The sequence below is a fragment of the Meleagris gallopavo genome, chromosome 10 (assembly GCF_905368555.1).
Source record: "Meleagris gallopavo chromosome 10, MGAL_WU_HG_1.1, whole genome shotgun sequence".
Classification (NCBI taxonomy): Eukaryota; Metazoa; Chordata; class Aves; order Galliformes; family Phasianidae; genus Meleagris; species Meleagris gallopavo.
The window spans coordinates 495,976-518,477 of record NC_139413.1 but is presented as its reverse complement, the minus strand read 5'-3'; the positions used below and the strand labels follow the sequence as shown (position 1 = coordinate 518,477).

Here is a 22,502-nt window from a genome sequence, read left to right as displayed (position 1 = left end):
TACCAGTAGACAAAAATCTGAGACAGAGCTTAAGGAAGTGAGCAGCAGTGCACTCCCCTCACTGCTAGAAATGGTTTGTTTGGATTTTCTTCAAGACAGGCAAACAAAAGAGAAGTCTGAAATACCTCTTGTGGGCCTCAAAGACACACTGCTCAGAGGACGGACCACACAGCCATTGCAGCTCCAAGCACTCTCATTCTTGGAGACATCAGCCAACTCAAGGTGAGCCAGGTGTACAGCAGTAGGACAGCAATGTTTCGGTGCAGCCTCTTCAGACCTGGAACTGGGTTGCTCTGAAAGTAATGCCTCCTATTTATTTCCATGGAAACTACGACAGATTCAAAGAGAACAATAACATTATTTTATAGAGCAAATTCTCATCTCCAAAACACTCTTTTTCAGCATAGTCACCACTGTACATTTTCCACAGCAGTGGACATGAACCACTATGTCATACTCATAACGATCTGCACCAGCAGAAGTGATCCACTGTCGCTGCTGCTGAAGCTCACCATCCACCTCATACTGTGCTCACAGCCACTGTTTGGTTTCCATAAATGTTCACAGGTGTCAATGAATGTAAATGAATGCCATTTTTTCTGCATGGAGGAGCTCAGTCCCAGTGCTTCATATGCACCTCCATGACCCTGTGGGGCAACACGATAGCATGGGAGGCATTACTTTTGGAGCAACTCACATATAACATCCCGTATTCAAGCACCCACATACTACCTGCAGCTAGCAGTTCTCTTTACTATTGTCTACCCATTCAATCAATAGCTACAGGAGGTTACCTGCATTGCCTGCACTCTTGGGGGAACACACAGTTCCTCTTTGCTTTTCAAATCTTGGCTAAACTGTGCATGGAGCATTAATTAATCCTTGGGAAGGAACGCAAGCCCTCACAAGTTGCCTGCGCATGGCTGCTGAGAGCTACTGAACAGCAGAGTGACCTACAGGTCAGCTTACTCGATTTGATTTTGGACTAACCTTCTCCATCAAAATATTTTAAATCTGTTACAAACGTTCACAACAGGTTTCTGAAATCACAGAATCACAGAATTGTAGGGGTTGGAAGGGACCTCTGGAGATCAAGTTCCATCCCCCTGCTAAAGCAGGTTCCCTACACCAGGTCGCACAGGACAGTGTCCAGGCAGGTCTTGAATATCTCCAGAGAAGGAGACTCCACAACCTCTCTGGGCAGCCTGTTCCAGTGCTCTGTCACTCTGTCAGTGGAGCAATTCTTCCTCATGTTAATATGGAACTTCCTGTGTTTCAGTTTCTGCCCATTAGCTCCCATTCTGTCACTGCACAACACTGAAAAGAGCCTGGCCCCAACCACTTGACTCCCACCCTTTAGATATTTATAAATAGTGATGAGATTCCCTCTCAGCCTCCTCTTCTCCAGGCTGAAGAGTCCCAGGTCTCTGAGTCTTTCCTCATATGGGAGATGCTCCACATCCCTAACTTGTCTTTGTGGCCCTCTGCTGGACTCTCTGTAGGAGATCCCTGTTTTTTTACAATCCTTCTCACCTGGTTCGTGGCAAACAGTGGCACTCCCAAATTGGTGACCACACAACTCACGTTGAAAAGAAAAATAAAAGTAATAAAAAATAAAAGCAATAAAAAACACACATCACTGTGTTGGAAATCTGTACATGCCAGTTCCCTACATGAATTCAGTAGCAGAACTCCATCTCAATCAGAATTGCCATTCATTCAATTTCAGCAAGCAATGGCTACAACTATAGTGATTGTGAAAAACAGATCTCCCAATACCTGGCAACAAATCTGTACAGAGATTGTAGGTGCACTGCTGAAAAATTCCATGCTCACCCTTTTACTCATTGTTCTTCATTGTTCTGGGTAAACTGCAGAAACTAATGGCTGAGGAGAACATTCCTGTGCCTTAAGTAAGAGTGCTCCCTTCTGGTTACAGGTCTGAAGGAAGATCTAAAACACAGTAATCTTCTTTTGCTAAGATGTAAATTCAGAAAATTGTGCACTACCATCTCAAACGCTTAATTTAAAACAAACAGATAACTAGGATACACTCAGATGCAAGCAGGGTATTTCAACATATCAGAGCCTCTCACTTCACAACCAAAACATGTAGAAACATGTAGGTTAAAACACTATTAATAGAGGAAGAAAGAATATCAGAGCAGGGGCATAAGCACTTCAGCTGAAGATTCCCATTAATTACATTTTCAAAAGCAATGGCCGTGCCATATCTCTGCAAACTTTTTATTAATAAGCAGCATTCATATAAACTTCACAATAAAATGAATACTAAATGTTATCCAATTATGGTAATTGTTTTGATTTTGTAGAAAAATAGTTATTCTTCAACAAGCCATTGAGCCAATTAGAGACCATGGTGAATAACAGCAGTGGTTTCTTTGCTCAAGTTTTTCAGCCAACCATACTGCTCAAAATGATTTCCAGCTGTCACACCTGACGAAGCAAAGAATGCTTTTTTTGGTTAACAGAGTTTCCGTTTATGATATGGTAAGATTTTTATCCAGCCAGCAAACGCATTTCACATTTCTCTTTAACAAGCATTTAGAGGATTACAAGCTGCAGTGTGCACAGCCTGGGGGCAGTTTGACATACTTGAAAAAATAAGTAAGCCTGGGGCAACCAATGCCATTCTTACTTCATTTACCATGCAAAAGCATATAGAAACAAACCCAAACTAATCATTTTTAACATTAGGTAACACTGACTAAGGTTCAATTTAATAACATTTGAGAAGACAGTCCTTACAAATTATCGCTTTCAAAAGATACAAAATATGTTCATTCATTCTTTTCAGAGTGACTTTTATACTTTCTTGACCCAGCACTATTCTGCAGGCTTCATTTCTGAAAGTATCCTCCATAATCAGAGGCAAGTAGTTCACATGTAATTACTTTCATGTAGACACAACTGTTAATATCACAGACAAACCATGGCACACAGGTCTCACGATGAAGTGGGAGAGTTTGACCCTACAAGCATGTTGCTGCAAACATTCCACATGTCCACCCAGACTGCATGAAATAAATTTAACACTGTAACTACAGATATGATAGGTTCTCCCTCTAAACGATTTTGTTTAAGATAGATCTGCAAATATTTTATGATTTTTTTTTTAAATACCATATTTCAGTCTTTAAAATGTTAGATAGCAAAACTGAAAACGAACTAGTATTTGCCTTCTCAGCCATATCTTCCAAGCTTAGAAAGACACTGGTACGTTATTAACCCCGAGCAATCAGCAGGAGCAGATAGGAAGGCAAGTTGCATGTTACGTGACACGTGCTTCAGGCACACACAATCCTCTTCCTTTTCAAAGGCAAACACTGACCTCTATGGGTCAGTATTGCACATATAATGGTGCAAAATAGATTATTGCCCTCGTGCTCAAACCACTTCAAATCTCAGCCCAGACCAGCCCAGGTTGGAAGAGACTTCAATAGCTCAGGAGACCCAGTCCCACACACTGCAAGTGGCACTGAGCATGGATGGGACCCAGAAATTTCTCAGCTGCACATCAACATGTGAGATGGCAGGGACACAATGGTGATGCAGCCCTTGCTGCAGGGCAACACAGCAGACATACCTTGAGCAACCAGGAAAGAGGAGTGCTGCAGGATGGCCACCTGAGATGAGGACGGCCTGCTCCTTATCGCTCTTCAAATAGGGTGCTACCTGTGCGTACGGGGCTCTGCCCGACAAAGGGACTGCACTGGGTGACAGTGGGAGAAAAGCCAATATGCAAGATAGAACACAAATGCAAAAATATGAACTGATGGCGCGAAGCTGGCCAGTAGGAAGATGGAAGTCTCACTCCAGTGATGTGAGAGCTATCCCCAGAGAACCTGCATTGCTCTGTTGCAGAGGGCCATTCTGAAAGCTTTCAGGAAGAACCTGAATTTGGGACAAATTTTTCAGGCTTGCTGTGCTTGGAGCTGCAAAAGGATAACATTGCAGCTTTGTGATGAACCAGACACAAGAAACACACTGCTCTTCTTCCTGCTCCTCATTTTAATCTTCATCAAGTTAATGACAAGCCGAGTTTTCCTAATTGGTTTAGTATTGGGTTCCATGCCAAGACTTAATCCACCCTTTTGCAACAAAGGTCTATTGAATGATAGACATGATAAACAACAATAATTTTGTAAATCTTCCTGCAAGTACTCATAAGTAAGTACAAAACTATCACAAAATAACACTAGTAATCAATTTAATAGGTGTCTTTGTGAAATCATGGCACATGCTGTACTTGTTGCTAGCAGAAAAAAACACAGTTTCACATTAAAGATCTTAAGAGCACCTTCTAGCCCTAATGCTGTAGAAGTGATATCTCACCAAAAAATAAAGAAAAAAAGAAAACATGAAAAAAAAATATTAAGAAAATTATCAGTTGTAGATTAAACCATTTCAAAATGGCCTTTCTAGACTTCCTTATGCTTTTTGGCCATGCTAATTTAAAAGGCTCTCTCCATATGGCACACCAGGAACATACATCTCTGTGATTTGTAGAAAGGAAAATCTAGACGAGGTGATGGAGTTATGGCTGAGGTGGTCATATCCAGGCTTTTTCCTAAAATAATGCTGTCTCACAGACAGAAATGAATGCTAAGAGTTTCATGTTGTAAAAAAAACAGATAAAATTGATAAAAGTACATGTTCAAAAATTTAAAAATAATTATACTGATTATAATACTCAAAGGTAAACCAGGTAATACTCAAACATAATGTGACTCTGTGCTGAAAGAGAAGACCTGGAAGTTGATGAATTTACAGTTAGAAATCCCCTGCTTGCCCCCTTTCCCATAAATATGTCCTCCACCATTTGGGCCTTGGAAAAGCCCCATCAACTACTTCTTCATTAAAATAAATTTTGCCTACCTGCTGCTGGCTGAAAACAGTAATATTATATATTTCTATAAGTATGAACTGTTCTTTAAGTAATCATCTTGCTTTTGCCCTTCGGAACACTGCTAGTGAACTTTCCAATTTAATGGGATCTTCCATTAAAAATTAACAACTATCTCATAAAAAGACATTTAAATATCAATCAAGGAAGCAAAAAATTGAAGTAGTTGAAATCTCTGAAAGCTAAAGTGTATCCGGTAGGAAATACCCTGGGGCAGTCTTTTAGCAAATAGAAACCTAATCAAGCAAGGAAGAAAAATAAGTGAAGAGAGAAAGCACAGATGTGTACAAATGCGAACGCATGAGCTTTGAGTCCACTAAGATAAATAAGGCAAAACATACTAAAAAGTAATACAGATTTTTTGGCCTCTTGGTCTCCAAGTCTCTACACCTGTAGGCCTCCCTTTGGCCGTTAAAGCCTCAAGGTCTGTCATCCCGCCTCTTGGCCTCTCTCTTGGCCCTTAAGTTTCTACACCTCTAGGTCAGCTTCTATGCCTTTAGTCCTCTGGGCTTCTAGGCCTTTCTCCAGGCCACAAAGCATCTAGGCACCCTAAATGCCAAAAATACAGCCATGGTCTCAACTTTCTGCAAGTAAATTTGAAGATGTAAGGAAAATCTACAGTAATGCTTTGCTTCGTCTTTTCATGCAGAGATCTCGGAGGAAAATGTTTGCAGGTCCCCAGTACATTTCCTTTGTTATTTTTAAGGATGAACCAATCAGAGTTTATTGATTCAGTGAAAACTAATTTTTATTATCCTTCTCTACAGTCTGATTTCTAAGAAAACAGCAATCCTATTTTTCAACAGTTTGCTCCTATTCGTTAAACAGTTATACTGTTACTATCTCATAAACTAACAGCAGAGCAGCTGAGGTTGGAGCCTACAGATCAGCTAGCCCAGCCTCCTGCTCAAGCAGAGTGCCAGGGCCCTGCTGGGGTTTGAATATCTTCATGGGTGAAGGCTCCATATTCTCAGCAGGCAGCCTATCCCTGTTCAACCACCCCCCATATATATGGATATATGAAAGTATATATGAATGTATATACGAATGATATATGAATGTATATATACATATACATTCAAAGGCAATTTCCTGTGTTTCAGCTACTGCCCACTGCCTCTTCTCCTTCCACTGGACACCACTGATAGATTTGGCTCCACCTTTCCACACTTTCATCATGTATTTGTAGCACTGATAAAGTCCCTCTGAGCCTCCTCTTCTGGAGGCTGAACCCACACACCCCCTCCTCTCCTCACACAACTGATGCTCCAGTTCCTTTCTGTCCACTTACCTCCAGCAAGTCTGCATCCCTCCTGTACTGGGGAATCTGGACACAGCACCCACAGATGCCTCACCAGCGATAAGTGACAGTGACCTTGCAGTGACATCAGCCAGCTTCTGTGGCATTTGTGGGTGCATGCCCATGAGCTCAGGTCCCATGAGCTTATGTCCAGTTCTTGTTCCCTAGTTTCATCCTCCTTCACTGCAAGGAGGAGTTATCCCTGAATCAGAATTTCTGGTCTTGGGTACTGTGACCCTTGCCTCCCTTGCAACCCTAAACCTGCACAGAGCACAAAGTTAATAGCCCCAGATAATGTGCTTTATGCGGAGAGATAGCTCAAAGGCAAGTACTGCAGAGCACAGTAAAGCTTGTGCATGGTGCTGTAATCCTCATTCTTTCAAAAGTAGTTCACAGGGTTTCTTTGAACTTAAAAGGAATTATTAGAGTATGCTTTCAAGTAGAGTAACATATGAATATACTTACACTTACCACTGACTGAGCAGAGCTTGGTATGCAATCACCTGCTAAGGTGTCCGGGTGCTACAGTTCTGCTCTACTGCACAGAGAAAACAAGATGTGAGTTGAAGTGAAGAAGGAGGACTCAGTTAAGGTACCACAACACACACAGCATGGCACTGCCAAGGCACTTCCAGGAAACACCTGGGCATGGAAGTCCCTTCCCAGCTCCCTGCTGGGGCCATCACTTGTCTCAGACATTTCCACAGGACAACACTCCTTAAACTTGTCTGAGCGACATGGTGGGTGACTGCTGGACTTTTCTGGCTGCAGGGCATCCTGCGTGTGAGCCACAGTAGCAGAGGTTGAATTACAAGATTGCCATTGAAAACAGCTGCAAATTTAACTGTTTCTTACTGTCACATGGACATTATATTCATAGTTCTTCACAGAGTAAAATTCTGCTTCCTTCCTTTTGCATTCTGAAAGTATATTTTTTACATTCACAAGTAAATAGGTGTAATTTCAATATTGGCACAATCCTTTTTATAAACAGGAGTCCTATCACAACTCAGAAATATTTAAAATGCAAATAGAGATATAGAATAGCAGCTTTCCTATATACAGAAATGGTTCTCACACTGTGTTTTACAATTCATTTGTATATCTTGATAATTTTAATACACTTTTCTCTGTAATACCAAGGTGCCCATTTGTATCTCTGCTTAGGCCCAGTTGTTTTTTTCCCTTCCCAATTATATCTACGCACTAAATCCTTTAAATCTCTATCTATCCTGCAATTTCATTGGCTCAAACTAATGGACAGAATTTTTTAATTCCCTTATGATAATCCTATTACTCGTCTGAAGCTATTTCTGCAAGGGTCATCATTACACAGAGACGTAAATCTGAGACCAGGTCTATCTATGTTCAGTTGTAATCCAGCTCACCTCCTGGAAACCATCAAGGGCATTTGTCAACGCTTGAAAAAAGAAGAGTTCAGCGACTGAACCTCTCAGGTAGAGTGATCTGTATGTTGATTGCCTTTCAATCTTTATTTTAGTAAGGGAATAAAAGATGGTTTTTAAAAGTTTGTCACAGCTGCAAAAGATTATTAGTAGTGTATTAAACATTCTAGTAGATAAACTTCACCGATGCAGTCTGTCAGAAGAACTTCACCTTTGGCATCAGACTGAAATGTAACCATTCATGCTTTAAATAAATGCAGGTTTTACTCTAGTAAAAGGTGAATCACTCTGGATGTGAGTAATTTTGGCAAAGAGGAAGTATATTGTAAATCTGACTCCTGAGTTGCTGCCTGTGCCCAGACTATTGGAATGGACATCTATGTCTAATTTAAGGCAGCTTTTATATTCCTTGCATGGAATTGTACCTCTTTTATTTGATTTTGTCATTGATTTCATTGAAACTGAAGTGCTTTTTTGTAACTTTCCTTGAGATACTAATCCATACAAAAGAATGTGCAAGAGAAATATAAGCATTTCTACTGCCTTTACTTGGATTGCATTCTGCACACTGGTGAAAGATGAGTTCAGTTGTTTGGGATAATTCACATAATATTTTTATGTCAGAGAGAGAGAGACTGAATTCCTTATTTTCATAGCCTCCAAGAAACTCTAAATTCCAACTTCAGAATAAGTCATTCTTACTCAAGTACCTAATTTCAGGCTTAGAATTGTTTTGTTGCAAAGGAGTGTTTTGTTAAATAATGATATTGGTTTAAAAATAATAAATGAAACATACTGGATTAGAATGTAGCTCATTAATTTAAGGCAGGCTGCAAGTATGTAACTAAAATTATAAGTGACGTATTATATGAAAATAAACCCTCTTGTAGCTGCTGAACCTACCCTCTTCGAGGCCACTGCCACTGACCCCAATGGAAAACACGTTAAATTCACAGCTTAAAGGAGATGCAGAGAAGGCCTTACTTAAAAATCAGTATTTTGCTGTTTTTAAAGGCATCTCCTTGTCGTTTGTACTCAAAACTTGGATTTGGTAGTGGACCTAACAGGCACAAACATTTTTCATGTGTGTCAATCCTTAGAAAATAGCTATGGCATGAGCAAACATAGGAAATTTAGTATATATAGCAGTTTGGTATGCCCTCGTTTTTTGATACTCCACAGCTGAGTTCACCAAAAGATAAGCAGTTGTGAATTGTACGGTTCTAAGCGGTTTGTTTCCAGTCAGCTTACAGAAGTAATATGCTATAACCTTCACAAGCAATGGCTTTAAAATACTTTGTGCAAGTATTCGAACATTTTTTAACAGGAGGGAACAGTTTAAACAGCCATTCTTCTGCAGCTGCTATCACATAGATCATTAGAGATGAATACTTCATCCTATTTCAAAATGGGATTTTAACCTGATCTCTGTTATATATATTAGTGCCTAATCCTATGAATTCCAATTACAGCACAGTTCAAGTCATGGGGAGATGAATAAGGGAATGAGAGATAGTAATAAAAATAATAAAACTTGAGAACAAGCTACATAGTTAAAGATGGTTGCTCTGTGCAACAACTGGATTCCAGTAAAAAAGGAAACTCATTACTGGCATGATACAATCAGAACTCCCAGCAACAAGAAGATAACTTTCAATAAATATTGTTCCAGTTACTAGACTGGACTACAGAGAATAGTCAGCTCTGTTGTGCAACCAACTGCAGATATATGAGGCTGTAATTTTCACCATATGCAAAAGCTCTGCAAATGCAGAATACTTTTTTTGTGCAGAAGATTGAAATTACAAAAAAAAACTTCACTGGTCTTAAATTTTCATTTTTAGACCTACTGTCTTCTTAGATCATTTGCAGATAGTCAGTACTATAAAAGCAGAATACCAAACTCTATTCCACTAGTCACGTATGGGTGGAAAACTCTCCAGAGACTGTATAGCTGTGTGGTTAGACATTTGTGAGCAAAGAAAGTAAAGAAAAATCAAGTTGTCTCCACACAATTTGGTCTGTCTAATGTGGTGATTATCCAGCGAACTCAGCTGCAGAATGCAAACTAGCTTTCAGTACTAAGCTATGGTAAGCTACATAATATGCTCCACTTTAAGGAACACAGGTAGTAATACCAGTTAGACTGAATTATAACCTCGGTGCTAACTTTCTTGAATGAGCAGAAGGATTTAGTCTGAGTCCCCAGCACAGAGAAATGATTCTCGCAGAATTAAATGCAAGCTGGAACAGCTACAAATCAACATGGAGTATTTCATTATTTTGAATTGAGCACATGCCACAGTTTTTACCTTTAAGTTATAATGCTCAATACCTACTGAGTTCAAATGAATGAGGAATTTTTACAATCAGTATTTCAGTACAGAGCAATTCTCATTCTGCTGTTAGGAAGGAAAGATTTCCAAGAACTATGAGTAGAACATAAAATGGATGAGAGAAATGGGATCTACCCAATAGCATGTGGGAACAGTGCCACGCAAGATTAAGGGAACAGCACACTCTGGTAAAAGAACATGAACTCAAACAAAAAATAATCCTTTCCAACTACTTCAAGTTAAAGACTTTGCGAATTTATGTCAACTATTGTATTAAGAAATGTTTCAATTTTTCATTGGTAGTTTGACTTCAAGCAGGTATGCAAGATGAGGGTAACAAGTATGGGAAGTATGATAAACCTAAAAAAAAAATAACTCTATATACTTGACTGCCATAACAACAAACTGTACTCGATGACCTAGAATCTCTTCCATTGTAACTCTTACAGATAACAGCAGAGAAAGAAGAAAAACACAAGAAATTGCACTGAGCAAAAACCAGATAGTTCTTCTCTCTGCAATCAGCCAAAAGAAAAAAGAAACTTTGTGCAAAGTGTGATTACTGTAGAGACATAAGCTGGGTTTTAATGAGCTGGGTTCATCTCAGATATTCCTAACAAAGTACCAACTGCATGACAAATCTCTGCATGGTCAAAGTCCTGTAAAAAAATTTTTAACTATTGCTCTTCTTATTCAAGCTAGCCACCTGAATAAGGCTCTACAGCAGTAAGGGCAGCAGCAGCTTCAACCATGTAACCATGTAACCAAGTAACCTCAACCATGCTGGGTGGAAGATTCTGGTCTTTTTGTTTCAGTCTCATACCATACTGCTAGTCTTGCATAAAACCTTCTGAACATGTCTTAAAAGAATTTTATTTTTTTTTAAAGAAAGAAAAAAAAAAAGACAAAAAAAACCCAACACAGTATCTTTGTTTTGAACATGTTAAAGTAATGAATTAAAATGACATCTTGAAATTAGATTTGTTTTATAATTGCCTATTCTTGCCATTTCACTGGTATAACAATAATTCATAATGACATCATAGTTAAGACGTTCTTAAATTATCCCATTTATGCAATGCCTTAAGGACAGTTGTTTTGCAAGGAACTAAATTTTTATCTCAATTTGAGATGAAAGCTTACCATACTAACGGCTTGTTGTTTTTACAAAAGGATCAAATAAAATAATTCCTCTGCAGAGACCTATCCTTCATAATTACTGGAATCCCATTTAAATAGCTAGCAGTGCTCAAAGATAACCACAGATTATCATTTCTTCTTATAGCAGGATGCTGTCCATGTTTAAACCAGTAAAGATAACGGTTATTTCTTTTCACTGAAATCCCCTAAGGAATGCCTTTGAAATTTTTAAATAAAGCAGAGTATTTGCAAAGAAAGAAAGAAATCATCAGATAAAGCCTTGCACTAAAATCATGCAATGATGAAATGCCTTCATTGGCAATTTTAAATCCACACATATCAATGCTAAGTTTTATGATGTTGCCTTTTGAACTCTCATGATATGCAAAACTGGTCCTGGGGAAACTTTATTGCTTTCTTGAAAATCCCAGAAGGCAGCATTTTGCAACTGCTAATCTTCACTCACATGTATGCTGGATGCTGTCTCTATTTTGTTACATATCAGTTTTGGTCACAGATAAAACACGATTTTGGTCACAGATAAAATATACTTACAGCCTAGCTAAAAATAAGCTCGTTAAAGCCTCAGCCATACAGGATGAAGTAAACCATCAGAAAGAGGTCGTAGTATCGCAGGATCAAGGTTGAAAAAGACTGCTAAGATCATCTAGTTCAACCATCAGCCCATCACCATCACGCCCATTAAACCACATCTGTAAGTGCCACATCTCCACGTTTCTTGAAAACCTCAGGAGCAGCCTGTTGCAATACCTCACCACTCTTTCTGAGAGTACATTTTTCCTAATAAATATCCAACCTGTATCTTCCCTGGTGCAACTAAAAGTCTATTGCCCTACTTACGTCCTATCACTAGTAATCTGGGAAAAGAAACCAACCCCCACCTCGCCACAGCAGCCCTTCTAGTAGCTGTAAGAGGGCAATAAGATCACTCCTGAGCTTTCTCTTCTCTGGATTAAACACTCCCAGTTCCTTCTGCCACTCCTCGTAAGAGTTGTGTTCCACACCCTTCACCAGCTTCACTGCCTTTCTTTGGACACGCTCTAGGGCACCAATGTCTTTCTTGCAGTCAGGGGCCCAAAACTGAACACAGTACTTGAGGTGTGGCCTCACCAGTGCCAAGTACAGAGAGACAGCCACCTCCCTGCTGCTGCTGAAGTCGGGCTCTATCCAATGAGGAAACATGCCAGCCACTTATCCTACTTCTAAATATACTGCCATTAGACCTTAAGGATTTCCTCTGTGCCCTTGCTACAGCCATGTCCAGGCACTACTTGTGTCCAGTATGCTACTCCACACAATGAAAACAAAATTTTGCTACCAATATCCATGCCCGTATCCTCTCAAGAATAGTTAGCGTGGCGTTCAGTATGCTAAACTTTATAATGTAATGATAAGCTTTTGTTCAGTATGAACACTGATACGCCACCTAAGACTCTCCTACAATACATAAAATACAGGTATTACTCAGTGTCACACAGACCTATCTAGTGTTTACTGTTAATTAGTCAAATGAATTATTATTTGATTTTCTTCAGAAATCATGTTGTAACATCAATAAATGAGGCTCTTACCAACTGATTCATAGTTGAACTGTTCTATTAAGAGAGTTAACGCTGTAGCAATCATTTATCAGGTAAATCCAATTAACTGATGTCATGATCATCAGTAACAGCATAGGATTTTTTTATTTATTTATGGTACTCTATGCTTTTGTGTCTGAGCTTAATTTTCCCAAAGGGAGAGCACTTTAGCATGCATTTACGTCTTCAACACTGGTGAACAGGCAGAAAACCTTCGAATGCTGAAACCATGCCAAACAGCTTTTAAACACCAAATCCTCTAGAAAATCAGATTTTATTACTCCTAGAACTCACAGAATTCTTCTCCCTTCAGACATACAGCAAGCTGCATATGTCTGCTACTCTATCCACCTCCAGTGCCTGCTGCAGTTAATTCCAAATCTACAGTCAGGTGCCTACAGCAGCTCACGTTTAAACAAGTGTTATGTTCTGCTGCATAATCACATCTGGAGGGAGAAGAAAAACATCATGAGAACACTTATGTATCTCTTGATCTCACATTTTTGATTATCTGACCAGCTGCTGCTATGAGAAGAGATGAGGACCTGGCTGATTTTATCACAGCAGCAATGAAACAGAACTACTGTGACATTTTGCAGAAAGTACCTAAATTCTGCAGCAGGTTTCTGAAGCAGCTGCACCAAACCTATGCATAGTGGTATTGCAAAAGTTGGGGATGTAGGACAAGATGCCAGCCTACGGGTTTTATGACAAGGAACATAGTGTTCAGATATTTGCAATTCACTTCCTATTTTACACACCGGAAACTCACGCTGTTGTGTACACTGTCAGTTTGTTCATGAAATCAGAACTGAAAAAACAAAGGAATTCAGATATCTTTGCCCATACCTAGGACAGCAATACTGTTACTTCTGTTTTGAATAAGCATTGCTTACTTCACATCACATAGGTGACACGTAATACCGAATTTGCTCCACGTTCTGTCACTGGGAGGTAAATTGGCATTTGAACACTGTATTAGTGCACACATTGGGCTGGCGTGCATAAAAGAAGAGGTTGAAATGAATCAGAGGAATTCATAGTAAGGTTTTTTCCAGAGAAGATAATTACATTCCCTTCATTTTCCTTTTCCCCCTTTTCTTATTCTCCCTTGCTCTGCCTTAGGCAAATAAGCTTCCTGATATCTCATGTTTCATGTTACAACAAGCCATTTTCTTTTGATGCTGATGCATCTCAACACAAGAAAGGAAAATACGTTAGAAACTTTCCAGAAAAAATAAAATACCACTGCACTGAAATTAGCGTATTAAAAGTTGATATAACTACAGTCTGACCATGGCAAAGGCTAAAATGTTCAGAATTAATTTCACAATAGAGCTGTGGCAGTTCGTATGAATGTCTTAGGAACATCTAGATCTACACAGAAAATCTAGCTCAGAAGTTTTGCCGTACATAAATAAATTCAAGTCCCAGGAAAAGAATTCAATCTGATGCTTATGCAAGCTCTGTTTTTGGGGTAGGATAGGAAAGGCATGTGTTTTAATTCATCAGTGTTCTCTCTAAATTGTGACACTTATTTACGCATTCAGAGAAAATCTGTGTAAATGCATTAGTTACTATATGTAACTACACTCCCAGGTTTCTCACTCTTCGTCTGTAAAGGAAGCACAAACATTAATTCTAATCTCCAGCAGTTTTATAAGCCACATGTAAGGTTGTTTACAATTTTGCCGGCAAAAGTTCACTGTTTATAAGTAAGAATCTAACATGAGAGCTGAAGAAAAATGAGAAATCACTGGAATGATACCAATGGTTAAAAAAAAAAAAAAAAAAAAAGCTGTACAGGAAAGGAATGAACTAAGAAGTAATGTAAATCCTATTGAAATTACAGCTCTGCTGTGTTCTCTGTGGCCACATCATATTGATCATATTGTCTGCTTTGGCTCTCATCTCCTGGTTAAAGTAACATGAGGAATAAATTATAAATTCCTATTCCTGCTTTTATTTTATGCATCTGTAGTTGCCACAGGAGTGTCAGAATCATACAGTGGAGATAGTGGAGATACTGTTATATCTGATAATGTGAGTGAAAAGGAAAAGTAATCCAGCCCAATGCACTGTAAAGCTGCAGATGGTTGGAATGGGACTTGGGCATTCATCATTTAATCAAATACCTTCTAAACAATTATCTTTCTTTGGTAAATATCCAAGTAAAAAACATACATCTAGCTGACACAGCTTTATAGTTCATCAAAGGAAACTTTTTTTCCCCTTATTTAGGACATGCTGATCCCATTAAGGTGTCCTTTTTGCCTTTACAACATACACCACTTCTACAGGCATACCTTCTCAGATAAGACAAATATGGAAATTAACCTCCAAACCGGGAAGCCCAGCTTATTACTTTGTGAAAGGAAAACATTCTACCCTTTAATGACTGAAGATAAAGCTATTATATTAGAGTAAGGACAGAAACAAAACATTTCTGCCATTACGAGTGAGCCTGTCTGCTTGGCTCTGTCAGTCCTAAGGGAACAATTCCAAGGCAGCAAGGAGAACACAAGAGCTTCTTCAAAGCACGAGTCCAAGATGGATCCTTCATCAATATCCCTCTCCTTAACAGAGCACATTCTTATTTGGTCTGCGACGCCTTACCTTACGCTAGGTAATCACCACGAAACACACATTAATTGAATAAAACTGACAGGACATTAATAAATACTCTCTCTCAAGAGCGACTGCCCTAGCTTGCCTGAAGTGTTACAAGTTGCACTCTGTTTTTCTTTCTCAAAGGGAATTCCAACTGGAGCAACTAAGGTCCTGCTCCAGAGGAAGGTACTGCTCTTATCCAGCATCGGAACTGGAAGCTAACACAACTTCTCAAAGGGTGGGAACGTGACAAACAAAACCTTCACATATCCCACAGGATGGTCAGAGATAGCCAGAAATTAAGAAAATGTGCAATTCAAAGCAGTTGTAAACAAATTCTGTTCAATTGCCTAATTCTATCAAATTTGACAATAAAGCTGCTTATTATGCTTATCCAGCATTTCTACCAAATCCGATTGCAAGGTCAATCCTGTCTTTTGCAGATAATAGTAACAAAGTATAGCTATGAAAAAAGCAAAAGCTTTTGCAAAAGGAAGAATACATGTTGACATACTTTTACAATTACAAACATATATTAAAAAAAAAAACAAAACAAAACCTTTAACCAAGTTAAGAAGAAAAATCATCAGAATTAAATATATTTTCTCAACCAAACTTATTTTGCTGCTTTCTGTAGGCAAGTTCTCACACATCTAGAGCTTTAACAGGCAATCACAATCAAACATTACCCCCAGACAGTTAGTGGAGCTTCACTCAAATTCACAGGTTTAGATTCCCCCAGCCCTCCCTGCAGGGGCTCTTTCCTCTTGACAGAAAAGAACACGACAAGCCCCTCTGAAGTGCCCGTTTCAGAAGGTACTTCTGCTTCTAGACCTTCACAATTAACTCCTCAACCAATGTCAGTGCCTTGCCTTTTTCATAAAAACTGCTCCTTGGCCTCTCTCTGAATGCCTGTCTCCAGTCACTGTCAGAGTCCTAGTTCAAACACAAGAGATTTTAGACAAAACACAGGGATGAGATGCACTGCCAAACACTCAGCTTGAAAAACCTCTTTTAACAGGGTACTGCTATTCAGTGTTATTCAGCAAATAGCTCCAGCAAATCTTTCAGGGATATGTTAATTTGAGCAGGCATACAGATGTTTACTTTGAGTTCAGAAACTAAACGTATACTTTAATATCAACTGAAACATCTGCCCTCACTTTTGCAGGACAACTCAGGTCAAGCATTGAGGTTAAACATGGATTGAAGCTTGTTACCTTAGATATCTACATTTCAAAACGCTGGCTGCTCTCTGAGTAAAATCCTGAATTTCTGGACATTTACTGCTTAGTTTTTAGTTTTGTGGGTTGAGTGGTCTTTGTGGTTTTGGATTTGTTTGTTGGGTGGTTTTTTTTTTGTGTGTGTGTGTGTGTGTGCATTTTGTTGTTTTTTTTTTTTTTTAAATCTTGTTAATCTTAACTGAAATTTGATAATATTAAACTTAACTAATTTTCTTTCTGAAACAATAAACCAAGAGCGATCTTAAAATGCTTGCCTGCTGCCTCCCCATACAGGACACAGTGACACTACGGAGAAGTAGACTGATGTAAAAGAAGTTGAGCTAATTCTCCATTTCAGAGTGAAGTCCAGAAATAAAAAGTTTAATTTTATAAAGATAATCAGAACTTGCAGTTGCATAAGTGAATAATTAAAGAAATTGGCAAACTATAAAACATGATCCATAACACTTCAATTATTTTTCATATGCATAATTATCAGTCTAATTTAGAAGAACTTTTCCAAAAAAGAAAAAAGTATACATTTTTATCCTGTGATTCTAAACCTAATTCAGTGCTGTGAAGCCAGGGCACATTGAATTTATGGAATTTTCTTACTGACCAAGCCTTAAAGATAACTGAAACATTGAACTGCACCTGTTTGAAATATTTCCGTCTCACAGATAAAGAACAACGTAACTGCCCTAAAGCAGATAGAACAAATAATCCAATAACCCTCTCATCAGTCACAGTAATCTGCAGTGAAGCTGACAGCTTTCTACGTCAAGCCCTCCTGGGTTTCTTCCTCTCATAAAACCTCTTCTTTAAGCTAATAAGGTCCACTCCAGCATTATGACTTTTTTTTTTTTCCCCTCAGACACAGTGATGTGTAACTCTACGTGATATACCACACCAGCTAAGCATTAAAGCGTTCAGCCACCCATCTAAGTCTTCATCACAAGTCTCAGCAGCACTGCACTGGTGCAAACGATCATGCAGGGTGACTAAAGTTCTGAAAGTCGGCTCTGAAAACAGAATTTACCCACCTAGATGGAAGCTATCACGCATCACTGAATATAAAGGGAGCTATAGGCCTTCTTCAGGTACTTCTGGCTAGCAGCTACCTGCCTTGGTGCCCGCCACCAATGACCTGCTCCTGGCGATTAGAGGCGCTTAAGGCTTTCCGCTCCCTCTGCATTGTGCTGGTAACTGGTCTGAAATTCTGACCTCAGACCTTGACATTGCTTTTGCTTACGTAACGATGTTAATGCCACTTGCAAATCTAACTGCATACATGACAGAGGATGGATTATTATGATGATTTTTTTTTTTTACAAGAGACCAGCTGGTTCAACCTTGTGCTTTCAACCTCTCCCCTCCAAGTTTCTTATTAAGCATTCCAACTAACGGAAAGAACTACAACATACAGACCATGGAGCAAAATATGAACAATCTGTTGCAAAGGCAGTAACTGTATAGTAACTATAGTAGCAATAAGTAGATCATGTTCAGGGCTAAAGCACATACATCCTAACTAACCAAACTGTGCAAGTATAACCTCAAACACACAATTTGTATTCCATGCTGCAGATCACACCCTGCAGTGCACACAAAATGCACTTACTGTGAAAGCTTCAGTGACATTGGTGAGCTGGATTAGGCTCTTTGGAAACCTGGCACTATTGCTAGCACAGAAGGGCATCTGCTGCCTCCAGTCCCAACAGCAGGTACAATTTCACACTGGAGGGCTCTTGGTTCTGCTATACTGGAAAACTGCCACTGCCTACATAGTGGAGATGATGCAGTGCTCCAGTCACAGTCAGGAAACTGTCTGGGAGCAACATTTGAACACAGTCTAGAAGAGGAAGTTCAGATCTCACTGTTGGATTGCACAGAATGTAATGAGACCAGAGTCCTTCAGACCTCATAATGCAGGATTTTCACTTCTGTCTCTGTATTTCCACTATTTTGTCATGGACAAAGACCACAATAAGGTAAACACCTGCAGGAAAATGCATATTGACATAAGAAACTGAAGTCATAAAATTCTATAGAGTTGGCTATGGTACTACTATCAGTCTATTTGAAATAGTGTGCAGACTACAGTTTTTAAGATATTATTCAGAATATATTATTTTGTTTCTTCTAAATTCAACCTGAGCATCTAAGTGTAGACCTACTTCTTCTCTTGGCTTGCTTACCAAGTGCCCATCCGCCTGATACGTTCACTATCAAGTGATAGAGGCAATGTGTCTCACAGGGAAGAAATTCTGCAAATTGACACCAGGAAGTGGAGTAGAGAAGAGATTCAAATTTGTGCTTGGATACAGGGAAGTGCAGTTGAAGCATTTTTTTCATGAGGCAACAGCCTCACCTGACAACTGAGATGCACATGCTGGCTAACCAACCATCACATAGCTCAGAATATAAACATGCAATTACATCTCACTGACAAATATCTTATAGAGAACACTATTTACTCTTCATCTTTCCATTTCCACAAGTCCAGTAAATTTCATAGTTTATAGGCAATTTTATTTTTATATTATTTTTATATATTACCTATGCCCATCTGATCAACACGTTTTCACATACGTGGCTTTGATGCCCTTCACAGCAGCCTCCATCAAACACATGATACTGGGTATGTTGTGGCAATTCCTAGTTCTAATAGATTCCAGTGACCTTGTGACCCAAAAATAAGAAATATAAAAGTAGAGAAGCTCAGTAATTCTGTAGGCTTACGGGAGCAATCATTCTAAAAACAGTAATAGAAGATAAGTGAAATTAAGTTTACAGTCTTTACATCCCAAGTACAAAGCTACCCGGTATCAGTGCATTTGCCAGCTTCTGCTCAAGAGATCACACCTGTGTAATCACTGAAAAGCCTGGAGAATTACACTGTTGCAGAGCAATCTGGAGAGATGCGAACAGCAGCTTTGTCACTGTGCACAGCTGTGCCAAAAAGGCACAAGGGAAGGAACTCCCCAGTGATCATACAATTCTCACCTGCACCACCTCCATGCAACTAACCACTGCCTTCCAGCTCTGCGATCCACCAGGCTGTAGGGTCAATTCAGGTTTATGAGGACTGCGTTAACACATGACCTTAAATTCCTGAAAAACAGCACAGTCAGTCATCTAATTGGGATTCAAAGACAGCTGGGAAAGTGAACACAAATGTTCTAGTCTGTCCATGTGGATTTACACTGTTTGTTTTACTATCTCAGCATCCTGCTGACTTCGATTTTAAAAATTTGTACAAGTAATGGCTGGGCATATTTCTAACCAGAGGCACTTGCAGAACATGCTTTACAGCTGGCAGAACTCAGCTACCAGCATCCTTGTATTTATCCAAATATTAGGAACCTATTTTTAATTTGGGAAACGCAGCATGCTCATATCACAAAAGACCCCTCAGGGACCTCCCCCCCAAAAAATCCAACAAAACAAAATAAATCAGCAACAACAAAGAACATATCTGAGTACTTCACTAAGACACAGGAGAATTCCCTTCCCTCATGATTGCTATTTTGGAAGGAAGAGTATGTATTACTGAAGATACAACTGATCCAATAACGTAGCTTCTCATGGATCTCCTTGCAGCTACATGTTCATATGTGTATGTCCTCGGGTGCCTAACTGGGAAACACCTGGCTTGGACAGCCTGATTCTTGCTGCATCAAGCTAAAAACTATAAATATTTATAACTTCATTGAGAGGAAAGAATAATAATTTGCATGACTTGCTCCAGGCTCATAGTCTGACTCAGTAGAAGGCTGTGAAGTAGAATTTTAGTAGTTCCCAACTGCCTATGGTCAGCTTACCAGTCTGCACAGTGCTAGGATCATTGCCTCATGTCACTTCAACAGAGTGGTGAAATGCAACTTTGTGTTGCTATTATTCATCTAATCTTTTCAGCTTTATTAGGCACAACAGATCACTAATGTATGTTTTAAAGAGAGCTTTCATTTGTTAAGCAATCAGTTTCCATCATCAAATCCTCTCTTTCCTCATAGAAGAAAAAATCTCCTCAGCATCAGCACACAGTAAGCTTCCTGCAGATATCAGTATAAGAGTTGAGACAGACTTCCAAGGTTTTGGGCTAGCATGTCCACAGAGCTATATATTACTGACATAAGAAAGATTTTCAGTTTTGCATATGTGAGAAAGGATTAGCTTCATATTTCTATTCAAAATCAACTGAAAGTCAAGTACTGTGTTCAGTTTTGGGCACCTCAGTACAGAAAGGACGTAGAGGTGCTGGAGCAGGTCCAGAGAAGGGCAGCAAGGCTTGTGAAGGGCTTGGAGAACATGGCCTATGAGGAGAGACTGAAGGAACTGGGGCTGTTCAGTCTGGGGAAAAGGAGGCTGAGGGGAGACCTCACTGCTCTCTTCCAGTATCTGAAAGGTGATTGCAGCAGAGCAGGGCTGGTCTCTTCTCACTGCTGACAGGTGACAGGATGAGGGGAAATGGCTTCAAGTTGCACCAGGGGAAGTTTAGGTTGGATATCAGGAAACACTTCTTTGCAGAAAGAGTTGTTAAGCACTGAAATGGGCTCCCCAGGGAGGTGGTTGAGTCACCATCCCCAGACGTGCTTAAAATCCACTTGGATGCGGTGCTCAAGGACGTGATTTAGCAGAGGCTTGTTAGGGTAGTATGGTTAGGATGTGGTTGGACTTGATGATCTTTGAGGTCTTTTCCAACCTGAGTGATTCTATGATTCTATGAAAGCAAATCAGTCCAGTAACAGGATTTATGCACAAAGACCTACCTACAGATACACCTACATAAAGAATTTCTACTGGTTTCTCATATACTTTCATCCAAAGTAATTTTGATTGTTTTGATTAATCACCAGCAACATATGTGTGGACTTATACTCACATTTACTAATTAGAATTACTAATTAGAATTAATCCCAATGCACATGAGAATCAGATCCCTTGTGTCTTGCTCAGCCACCATTCCACTTTGTTTTTTGACGCTAATTGGTAAAAAAAAAAAGGTGTATATCCTCTTGTGCACACTTGTGAACACACTGAAGCCATTCAGGTCTAACTCATCAGCAGCTTTCAAATATGCCATTCTTGGCTGTGTGGCATCTTAGGATTTGCTTTAAGATTCTACCTTAATACATGAACAGTTAAAACTTAATAGACCTGGTCTAGACTAAATGGGAACACTCAAATTGTCTGCCTTAAGACTCCTGTGGACAGTGACATCTGGTTACATTAGAATCACAGTTTTCAACTACAAAGGAAACTTTTTTTAACCTTCTGAGACAGAAAATTGATCTGCTTGTGGAAGTTGCAACACTTCAAGAACATTAATTGTGACTATCAGGAAACAGCAGAACACCACCTTGACCAGATGAGTATGAGACTAAATGGTCTGGTCAAATCCTGCTGCTTTTTAATGCTCTGGCACTACCCAAAACTCATCTTTTGAATTCTTCATACACAGAAACCTCTCTCTTCCCTTTAAGAGCAGTGGTTCTGCTTCACTCCTCAAAAAAGGGTGCTGCCCGGGCACTGCTGTATCACAGTATTCTGTGGTTGGTGCCTTGCTCTTGGGTTTGTTCTATAGAACAGGTAGAATAAAACAATTTATATAATTGTTTCTGTTCCTTAAAAACCCAGAGGAGCCAGTACAAGCAGTCTAGCTCCAGGATATCCTGAAGCCCATTGCCCAAGAGGTACAAATACTTGGCTTCGTGCTCTGTATGAGAAATGAGCAGTTAGGGAATCCTTAAAAACGAAGACATTGGCAGAATGGAGAATTAATAGGTTTCCACTTCCAAGGGGAAAACAGTCCCACTGCAGAAAGGTTTACAAGCACTAGTCTGTGCTATATTCAGAACACTATGCTCTGAATATCCTGTGATGACTATGAAGCAGCAGCCTAGGCATTTTCAGTAAGTTTGTCCAGAGATGTCTTAGAAGAGATGGACATATCATC

At 39.4% G+C, this 22,502-nt stretch overlaps 1 protein-coding gene across 3 annotated transcripts in view; it reads right to left on the bottom strand.

Moving 5' to 3' along the window:
- The window catches only part of ODR4 (odr-4 GPCR localization factor homolog), a 77,161-nt gene that overhangs the window by 25,060 nt on the left and 29,599 nt on the right, over window positions 1-22,502 (bottom strand). Inside the window, exon 14 of one of the 3 annotated variants that reach the window (XM_085232075.1) lies at window positions 126-328. The exons of 1 other annotated variant lie outside the window; for it this stretch is intronic. In XM_085232075.1, the coding sequence (XP_085088201.1) occupies window positions 153-328 (176 nt within the window). In that variant the 3' untranslated portion in view covers window positions 126-152. Of the gene's footprint in view, window positions 1-125; window positions 329-6,698; window positions 6,766-22,502 lie in introns of all 3 variants that reach the window. One more of the 3 variants, XM_085232078.1, reaches the window with a different exon arrangement.